At 38.9% G+C, this 10,610-nt stretch overlaps 1 protein-coding gene across 2 annotated transcripts; it reads left to right on the top strand.

Moving 5' to 3' along the window:
• Nucleotides 1–232: 232 nt before the first annotated feature.
• On the top strand, nt 233–10,106 carry nup54 (nucleoporin 54). Of its 2 annotated transcripts, XM_020707624.2 has the most exons (15): nt 233–419; nt 711–815; nt 1,592–1,672; nt 1,832–1,867; nt 2,352–2,438; nt 2,900–3,058; nt 3,144–3,370; nt 3,451–3,638; nt 3,759–3,955; nt 4,746–4,800; nt 6,277–6,370; nt 7,351–7,458; nt 8,580–8,699; nt 9,444–9,554; nt 9,634–10,106. In XM_020707624.2, exons 1-15 carry the CDS (start codon nt 377–379, stop codon nt 9,760–9,762), a joined length of 1,740 nt encoding a protein of 579 aa, XP_020563283.1. In that variant the 5' UTR covers nt 233–376; the 3' UTR covers nt 9,763–10,106. The 2 variants fall into 2 exon arrangements, with proteins under 2 accessions (XP_020563283.1, XP_011480014.1); XM_011481712.3 differs by lacking the exon at nt 1,832–1,867 and having other exon boundaries at nt 236–419; nt 9,634–9,982.
• The last annotated feature ends 504 nt before the right edge of the window (nt 10,107–10,610 follow it).

The raw sequence follows: 10,610 nt of genomic DNA, 5'->3' as shown, positions 1-10,610 counted from the left end.
CTTTGGAAGGGATCCAGTTACAAATTTTACAAATATTCCCTGTTAAAATAGTTTTTATTGTAATATATACTGTCAGATGTGCATTTCACAAGCTCCATTACATTTGTCTGCACTTGTTGAGAATTGTTTTCAATCAATTTGTTTTTTGTTATTGATTAATTTAGTTTTGTGGCCTAACCCTGAGCAGTACTGAGCTCCTTTGGAGCTTCTTGCCGTTGCGGGTCATGGTCAGCAGGTGGCGGTACGGAGCTTTTTTGACGCTCGCAAGCCGTTGCGGCTCCCGGTCACCAGGTGGTAGGACTGAGCTCCTTTGGATCCTACTCGCTCACTGTTATTTCTGAAGAAGAAGAAGAAGAACGCTCCCAAAGCAGTCAACATGGCGTTCAGTTTTGGCGGTGCCACGAGCAACACAGCACCAAGTATGTCTGTTGTTTGTGAAGTTTTATCATATTTATTTAGTTAGGAGTAAATATATATTTATCGAAGCTATGCTGTCATGTTTTTTGTGTGTTTATGTCAGTTATATATATGCTGTGCTAGCGGATCACAGCAACTGCCGTTAAGCTACAGTTACGGTCAATTGCGAAAACTGGCTTTTATTTTTTTACGCAATTAAAAGCTTTTGACAATACTTAAAATAGCACGGTTTTGTTGAGCTATGTGTACTTAGCTGCCGTTAACAGCGCTCTGTATCATGTGTCATTGCAAAGGTACGTCCGGGTTTTCATTTGGTTCCTTTGGTGCCAAGACAACAGCGTCCACATTTGGGTTTAACCCGACAGCCATCACGACCACCGCCTCGTCCGGGTTTGGCAGTAAGTCTGCGTCTTCAATTCATTTAGATGCTGTGGAAAATGTAATATTCGGGGGCTTTCTAACCCATTCCTGCTCCTTTTATTTGCTAACGAAGAAAAAAAGCACATGACCAGTTAGATTTATTTTTCATAACTGCTCTGTTGTTAACCTGCAGAGTCTTAAGTCTTAAATTTTTATAACAGATGAATATTTTATTATTAAACAGCATAATCATAATTAAAAGACTACTTGGTAACGCGTTTACAATAGATCAACAGGTGATCAGTGGGGCTTGAACTGAAATTCCTTTTAGCCTGGTGGTTGTGGGAAACTGAATTCTCTACTTGCTTGATCCATTGGAGAGAATGACTGTTTAATCCACTGAAAGATGGACTAAATTCAGGTCTAAAATATCTTAAAACAAACCAGAAGGAACTCTGATCATGATGATGTACTTATTTGTAGTAGATTGAAAACCAAAATAACAAAATCTCAGTGCAGTGGAATAAAATTACAGTATGTACAATTTAAAGAAAAGAAAAGAAAACTGAGGCCAAACAAAACCCTACATTTTTATAATCTTGCTGTTTCCAATTTATGAAACAAGTTATGAAATAGATCCAGATGAATATTTTATCAAATAATAAACATGCTTGTGGGTTAGTTGCCCTAAATAGGGCTAGTAAACTATATTTGATCATTCATTTGATTGTTTAATTTTACACTGTTTTTTATATCTTATTTATTTTGAGGGCAGGTTTCATATCTTTGATGAGCTGCTTGATTTGTTTCATAGCTCTTACAGCTCCTGGTTTTGGGGCAGCCACCACCACCACCGCACCAGCCACAGGATTCGGCTTTGGCTCCACCAACACTGGTAAGATGCGGCACAGAAAGAGCTCGTGTGTTGCTTCTCAAGCTTATTTTTATTACAAATTCCTCCTCTTCTTCTAAATGTATGCCAGGCTTGGCTTAATTTCTTGTAACCCCTCCGTGTCACTCTCTGTTTCTTGCTGCCTGCCTTCCCCGGCTGCAGGATTTGGGGGGCTCGGAGCCGGAGGCAGTACGGCTGGTGGGTTTAGTTTTGGGGGGTTTGGTTTAAATGCCAACCCAGCTGCAGTGAGCTTTAATGTGGGGTGCTTTGGTACAGCAACCACCACTGGCTCTGTTTTCAATTTTGGTAATAGCCTGGCTAGCACAGGTAGATGACTTTTGTGATTCAGTTCATTGTGTGTCTGTTAAAAGAAAAAAACACATCTTCATTCATTTGTCCACTTTCCCCCCACATTTCACTTGATGCTTGATTGTGTGCTGTTCACTTGGTTTACTGTAGTTCCACTTGCATAACATTTGTGCAATTATAAGCTGTTCATCCCATATGGTTTCCATTTGACTGTTAGTTTCCAGAGCAATGCTGTATTGATGTCTCGATTTGTTTTCTTTAAAAATTGTGATGTTGTTTTTGTGTTCATTTATGGTTCTATTCTTTCATTTTTGCTTCTTCTTAAGGGTCACCTCCTTGTATTACATTTATTTGTATTTTCTTCACCTCCCAGGCGCTTTTGGAGGCTTTGGGGCAACAACTACAACTGCTGCTGCACCGGGATCCTCTTTTAGTTTTGTCAACCCCTCCAACACAACAGGTCAGCACCAAGTTCCAAGAAAGAGATCAACTGTGCTCGTCACACTAAAGATGAGCAGGAATCAGTCACCCTTTGGAGAAAAAAAATGGCCATTTTAGTTACTAAATTCTGCATAGATGTTCCACCTTTGTTTAGTTTAAACTACTAGTTATGTCAAATGCTTTTTATTACAAAATATAAATGCTTTAGCGATGGAAATGTAGTAAATAAATCAATGTTTTATCATATTTGCTTGAATCAAAAATGAAATCAAATTGGAAGATTGTTTACAATTTTATGTAGGGGTAGGGGTTGTTTTTAAATCCGTTTTCATGTTGGACCTTCTTGCCACCAGGGGTCACTCTCCCTCTAAAGAAATCACCGTTCTTTTCTGCTGCACTTCTTCTGCACAACGTTTAATGGAAAAACCTAAACGCTGCATGCTTTCAACCGTCTTGTGTGGCCAAACTGTTGTGTTGTAGGAAGCTTGTTTGGGAACACACAGAACAAAGGGTTTGGGTTCCCAACCGGGCTTGGAGCTGGAACCGCAACCGGAACATCGGGGTTTGGAACTGGGTTAGGCACAGCTGGCCTGGGCGGATTTGGAGGTTTTAATATTCAGCCGACCCAGCAGCAACAAGGTAAAGGGGGGTATTTCCAGGATGGGGAAAATCTTCCTGGGATTCTGCTCTGTAATGTAATGTATGTTCTTCATCTCTTGTTAAGGAGGCTTGTTTAGCCAGCAGGCCCAGCAGCAGGGTCAGCCTCAGCCCACCCAGCTGTTCCAGCAGGTCACCGCTCTCTCAGCCCCCACTTTACTTGGTGATGAGCGCGACTCCATACTTGCTAAATGGAACCAACTGCAGGCCTACTGGGGTACAGGGAAGGGCTACTACGGCAACAACAACCCACCCGTGGAGTTTACCCAAGAGAACCCCTTCTGCAGGTTCAAGGTGCTTGCAGCTGCTTCAGAGTGAATTCATCTCTTGCTCTCAAATGTAAACACTAAAACGGTGTCTCTCGGGGTCCCCAGGCAGTGGGATATAGCTGCATCCCAGTGAGTAAGGACGAGGATGGTTTAGTTGTCTTGATCCTCAATAAAAAAGAAGCTGATGTACGAGCCCAACAGCAGCAGCTGGTCGAAACCCTCCACAAGATCCTAGGAAGCAACCAGACTCTAAGTGTCAATGTAGAGGGTGTGAAATCCCTGCCAAATGACCAGTGAGTTATGAAAACCTTCTTTTTTTATTGTTATTATTATTTCTCAACCTATAGTTCTGGATCTGTCAGTGATTGCAGTAGACTGCAGACAGTGATCCCGGTGCTGACTCTCTTTTACAGGACAGAGGTGATCGTTTATGTTGTGGAACGTTCTCTGAGTGGCACCTCGAAGCGCATCGCAGCGTCTACGCTTTTCAACTTTCTGGAGCAAGCCAACATCAAGGCCCAGCTGATGCAGATTGGGGTAGCCATGTCTGTCACGCGCACCGAGCTGTCCCCAGCCCAGCTCAAACAGCTGCTACAAAATGCCCCCGCAGGTACATCCATGGGTGAAACGTATAAGCAAGTTTGAATATTGGGTTCTTTATGCAAAAACAGAAGCTTCGGTGTTGGTAGAGAGTGTGCGACTTCTCTAAGTTTTAATTTTTGTTCTTTTCATTAGATTGTCTAGTAAATGGTTCATTCAAAGTGCATTTTTTTTTAACCAATTTTCACGTGTATATTGGAGAAACGAACAGTTAAAATGCCTCCTCCAAAGTTTTCTCTAAATGGTTTTAGGTTTTTTAACATAAGCTTCACAGTCGATCATTATGTATGTAAAATAAATATGTAAATAAAAATGTAATCTGTTTATACGCACATCAATATTTCAGTCTTACATCGTCTCATATTCAAAAAAATGAGTGATGGAATAAGCTTTTTTTCAGATAACATTAGATGGAATGTAATCATGTTATTTTTATTCTGCCAAAAAGCAGCATCAGAAAAGGCACAGCAGTGCTCATTTTCTGTCGCCCTGTTATGGTTTCTGGCAGAGTTCTAATCTGGTCGTCACGTAATATAATTTGCAAATTATAACATTTAATTTTAAGATTAATTTCCAGCAATAATTTGTTTTTTACCACCAAAAAACGTAAATGCATGAAATAAGTAAACATTTTTTTATGAAAAAGATTTTTAACTATAAATTCCATGTCATTTTAGTTTAATAGTTCTTGTTTTACTGAAATCACTTCTTAATAATCTGTTCAATTTCCTCCTGAGAAAAGACTATTTTTTCAAAGCAGTCTTCTGAGTAATAACTAACCATGTTGTCCTTTTGCTCAGGTGTGGATCCCATCATTTGGGAACAGGCGAAGGTGGACAATCCTGACCCAGAGAAGTGCGTTGCTATTTAAAATGTCTGTTTGACTTGATAAAGGTAGTTCTAAAGGCAGACTGTTCAGGTTCTCATTTCCTAAACAGCTTCTTTGCTGTTGAACATTCTAAATTACTCTTCAGGTTGGACTCTTCTCAGTCCTCTTAACCCTCGTGCTATCTTAGATGACCCCAACCGTTGCATTGACGTGTTCTCCCTACCATGACAAAGGTGGATAAAGGTGGAAAGATTTCATGTAATCCATGGACACCAGTGAAGATCACAAATCATTGAAGAAAAAAGGTTCAGTGCACTCTCTTGTGGGGTCTAGATGACCCAACTGCCAATGTTAAAGTGCCTAGGATAGCACAAGGGTTACTGACAGCCGTAGTGAGACCCACTCTGAAGAGCAGTTGAGATGGTGGAAAGATTTCATGTAATCCATGGACACCAGTGAAGATCATAAATCATTGAAGAAAAAAGGTTCAGAGCACTCCCAACGTTAAAATGCTTAGGATATGGATTAATGTTAAAGTTAGATCATGGAGTTTGTTAAAAACATTTTTTTAATTAGCTGTATGCAGTTGAGATGTTCCAGCCAGGTTTGAAGTCATGATGGGTCAAAGATGGCATCAGTCAAGGGGTTGACCTCAGCACAGTTGATCACATGACTTGGATGGAGTTTGATTGGTTTGAATTTTATCTCACTGATAGACTTATTTATATTTGAGTCCTCTATAAGCCATGTGGTGCACCACAAGGTTCTTTTTAAGGTCCCAATTTTTTCATTTCATTTTTTCACTTTGAAATTAAAGTATGGATGCAGCTAAACCCGGGCAAAATGCAGAATTTAATCTTTGGTCCTGAGGCTGAGAGTGTCAAAAACGATCTTAAGCATCTAACAATAACATTTTGTGACTCCGTAAGAAACTACGCTGTTTTCAGCTCAGCGCTCCGCCAAAGCATGGGTCAAATGCAGACATAAAATGTCTACACCTCACTGCGTAACAGCTAATGGACTTTGATTTAAACATTGGGTTACTTTCACGCCTTTAAATCTTTCTTTCATTTTTTAATTCAAGTACTATTCCATGAGTTTATAAAGTTAAATGAAGCTACTCCTTTTTAGAGTTTGTAATATTCCAGTTTTAATCATAATTACAGTTTTGCATCTTTTTGCTACATTTTTCATCTAAATTAGTTTTACTTTATGAAATATAGATGACAGTGTTTAAAGTCCACCCACCTATTTTTAATTTTTTACTTTTTTGTGTGTGTATTTTATTGCATTTGGAGAAAGTAAAGTACTTTTAGAAATTTTGACATGAAAAGTGCTTCATAAAGTTAATAAAATGATGAGAGCGTGCCATAATCCAGAGGCAGAGCCGGGCCAATGGAAGACAGCTGCACAGACATTACATAAACGTAATTCTAACAGGTTCATTTTCTACTTTTTGGTCAGTTAAGAAGTAATTTCCAGACGTTCGTCTCTTCTTTCAGGTTATTCCCAGTGCCCATGGTTGGATTTAAAGAGCTGCTGCGCAGGTTGCAGATCCAGGAACAGATGACCAAACAGCACCAGACCAGAGTGGATGTGAGTGAGATGAAAAATAGTTTGTGGCTCTTGGTTGCCGTTTTAGAAGTACCGGTGCACAAAACCATCTGATATCAACGCAGGAATTCTGAAACTGTGGTCAAGGCCCGAGCGCAGATGTTCGCGCTCGCTGCCAACTGTTTGTTTTTTATTTTGAAGTTATTTTTACAAATACAGCTGCAGGTGTTTTCACCGGGGGGTTCAAAATTGACAATGTATTTCATAAAACGTGTACACACTAGCTTTAGAATAATGCTTTTAACTATTCAGTTAACCACCCTAAATATGGTGATTTTAAATGGAGTCATTATTTACAGATTAGTTTTGGATTGGAAGATAATCCAATATTATTATAAAAAGAAGTTTAATAATGTAATTCGAATCATTTAAAAACTGATACAACTTGGTGGAACAAAACTAGGACTGCACAATATGAGGAAAACTCATGATTTGTGATATTATTGATCAACATTGCGATGACGATATAATTTGCGATGCATGAAGAAATTGCGAAACAACTAAGTACAGAATTTCCATTTCACTGCTACAGTTTAATTTAAATAAGAGTCAACATAACTTAAATTATTCTTCCAATGACCCTCGTCTACATGGGAGGCAAACATCTAACTTAAAAGGGCTCCATGCGATTGGTTAATTATGTAAAGGAGTACTTCTGATTGGTCAAATGCAAAAAGGCATTTTATGATCCATTAAATTCTTCAAGCTGGCATGAGATTGTTGTAGCACATTTAAGGTAAATATTTATTGGAATTTTTGCCATCTTTTTTTATACGAATATTGCATAGCTTGACATCACTATAATGACAAATTTGCTATTTATTGTGCAGGTCTAAACAAAACAAATTATTATTATGCTTGAAGAAACTTTGAGAGGAACTCCAGGTGTGATGCTGGTAGTTTTTAGCATTAAGAACTATTAAAACGCAAAAAATCCAGTGCATTGTTGTTTGAAATTGCAGATTATATCGAATGACATCAGTGAACTGCAGAAGAACCAGGCTACAACCGTGGCCAAAATCGCTCAATACAAGAGGAAACTGATGGATCTGTCTCACAGGGTGCTGCAGGTAGCGTCCACATTTATCAGATTAGACTAAATTGTAATTACAGAGATGTCTGTATCAGACTGTCGGTATCAGTAATTCTTTTATTTAGAGCTTGTTAGAGTTTTTGTTTTTTTAAGTGCCTTAAAAGTTCTTTAGATCAAAAACCTCAGAGCTGGTTCTTTTCAACAGCTGATCTGCTCTGAGCTGCATTTTTGCAAGAATCGCCAGAAAGTCCAGACATTATCCTGCGAGGAAAAAAACAAAGATTTTTGAGAATATATTCAAAACATAAAAACTTGAGATGGACAAAGAAGAGTTGAGACAAGCTAGTAAAGACACTTGCTGTCAGTTTAAAAGATTTTCATACGAGGTATTTATCTCGCAAGTCCAAATCTGGGGTTATCTCGCCACCTTGACCAAACTGTTTTTGTGCACCTCCTGCCCAAGCTAATGCCGTATTCTATACACTTTCTGGCAATGTCAGGATCCTTTCATGATATAAAGACTTCTAATGGAGTATTACGTTGTAATAATGAGCCTGCAGCATATACCACTGATCATAAAAAGATTCAAATAAATATCCAATCCCTGTTTGGAATGCGAGTGGCGATTGTAAATGATCAGGCCCAATTTCCAATCATTTTCCTGATTTTTTTTCTATTAATACTGGAAATCACACTTTTGTTTGTTTGGGCAGTCCTATAATTTGACTTAAGAAAGGTGATGTTTTCTGATAAGAAACCGTAGCTATAAAAAAGTGCGTGGAAGGGGTTGAAAATGGATTTTTAAATGAGAGCCGCTGTTTGGACTTTTTGTTCACCTGCTGCAGAGACTGAATAATGAATCTTTCTTCAAGTCTGTAATCTTGCAGCTGTTGTTGATGATCAGGTGAAATCCCACTGAACTGGCGTTCCTGGCAAAATCTCCATAAAGCTGAGAGAAGTGTTTGTGTGGAGGCTCAGAGGCCCTCTGTCCTACATTCTTTCTCTCTGAAGGTTTTAATGTTGTCCGGTACTATTCTTCCAAGTAAACTGATGAATCCCATCTGTATATTCTATCACATTTGAATGTTTTGGCACTGCTTGCATTTATCTCCGCTCGGCAACACTGTCCTGTGTATCATTGCCATGTTTTCCTGGAAGGTTTTGATCAAACAGGAGATTCAAAGGAAAAGTGGCTACGCAATCCAAGTGGACGAGGAGCATCTCCGAGTGCAGCTGGACACCATTCAGTCCGAACTCAATGCCCCCACACAGTTCAAGGCAAGTCTCTGCAAACTGGAGCAGGAAGCTACTCTCACTGAAGGCTTTGGTCTGGAAGTAGACAAAATGGGTCTAAATTTGTAACTTTATAAAGCTGCATTTGACAATAGAAATAGCTATGTTGCCTCACTACTCCCTAACTACTAAAGGGCTATCTATGGTTCTGGAGTTAACATGCTTACTGCATTTTTTTGAACAGCAAACTTAATAACTATTGATATTTTACAAAGACTTTTTATGAATCCACTGTGTTCTGATGAGAAAAACTTTGAGGGTTTATACAAAATGAATGTAAAACACTTTTTTTTTTTAAATGAAAAATTGTTCAAATGCAGTTCATTGTGGTCGATATTCGCCAATCTAGTGAGCAGCGATGCACACTAGTTTCTCGGAGAGACTTCTTGGAAATTTCCAGGGCACTTGATTTTGGAATTGTAGATTCAAAAATCCCAAAAAATTGCACCAAGTGGTGAGTAGTGAGGGAATTTGGACACAACCCGTGTTATTAATCTTTGAATAATTTTAGTCCATCTTTGCGTATCTGCTGCTGTTTGGTGGTTTCGTGGACGTAGATGAGTCTAAATAGCTTAAAAAACAGCAATTATTTCATTTCTTAAGAAATAAGTCTTTGCCAATCTTTTTCGTTTTTGTAAAGTCTGTCATGTTTGTAAATCTAAAGTACTGTTGGAGATCAAACTGCCTTTGTGAAAACCCACCAATAACTGTTTCCCTCCTCTCATTAAGGGTCGGCTGAATGAATTAATGTCCCAAATCCGAATGCAGAACCACTTTGGAGCTGTGAGGTCAGAAGAGCGCTACAGTGTGGATGCAGACCTGCTCCGAGAAATCAAACAAGTGAGGGATCCTGTCACTCATTTGCTTGTACGACTGTCTATAATTTGTCGCTAAGCGTCTTCTTCTTTCCGTCATGCAGCACTTGAAGCAGCAGCAGGAAGGTCTGAGTCATCTGATCAGCGTCATTAAAGATGACCTGGAAGACATCAAATTAATAGAGCATGGGCTGAGCGACAGTGGACACATGAGAGGGGGCATCCTGAGCTGATTCCAACCTCTCAAAGCCTCTTCACACACTCTGACCCTTTATTTTGAAAAGCAGAACATCTTTCTTCCAGACCATTCTATTTTGCGATCTTCAGATTTGCTCGTTGCAGAAAAAAAATCCCGGGCTTTCCAATCAGTACAGCAAAACGACTGCGTAATCTGGATTGATACAGACAGCTCAATGGAATGATCAGTGTCTAATAATAGCCACGTCAATCAGATTATGCACATGTGACTGCCAGTGCTTTGTAAACAAAGAGGTGTTAAGTGTGTCAAGATGTAAATACATCTTTGTATTTTTTTTAACTATTAGAATACTAATAAATTTAAATTCTAAACCTTTAATGGTCTGTTTTTGTAGTAACTAGATGCTGTAATATGAACTAAATGTTTATCTACTTCCTTGCATTTCTGCTTACCTTATATTTAAACTATGGTACACCTGACACCATTGTTTACCTGCAGACTTCCACTTTTCTATATCTCATCAAAGCAGGGCTTGAGTTGATAGGATTTACATTTAGGCTTTGCATCCCTGCAGGGATGAAAAGACTGATTGGCAGCTGGACTGGTTAGGCAGCTTTCAAGCAGATTAGAACCCCCACATGTAGTCGGGTCACCCATGCATCTTAAGGGTTTGCACCACAGTCGGTTTGCAGGTTTTACCAACCAGAGACGTGGGAGGAAATGCAGAATTTAATACAATAACGAAACCCAATTTATTCAGTTAGTCTGCACAATATTGAGAAATTTTTAAAAATGGAGATTTTTATTGGTTTTTGTCAAAACATATACAGTGATTTTTGTTTTTAGTTTTTTCTAATAAATCTTTTTTTTATGTAAAGCGAT

This window comes from Oryzias latipes, chromosome 12 (genome assembly GCF_002234675.1).
Source record: "Oryzias latipes chromosome 12, ASM223467v1".
In the NCBI taxonomy this organism is placed as follows: Eukaryota; Metazoa; Chordata; class Actinopteri; order Beloniformes; family Adrianichthyidae; genus Oryzias; species Oryzias latipes.
Note: the sequence above shows the minus strand (reverse complement) of the source record. Positions and strands in the feature narration are given on the sequence as shown.

Coding starts and splice junctions, on each gene's coding strand:
- nup54 (XM_020707624.2), top strand. CDS start 377: ATGGCGTTCAGTTTTGGCGGTGCCACGAGCAACACAGCACCAA. Junction 816..1,591: donor CGCCTCGTCCGGGTTTGGCA/GTAAGTCTGCGT, acceptor TTTGTTTCATAG/CTCTTACAGCTCCTGGTTTT. Junction 3,639..3,758: donor AAATCCCTGCCAAATGACCA/GTGAGTTATGAA, acceptor TCTCTTTTACAG/GACAGAGGTGATCGTTTATG.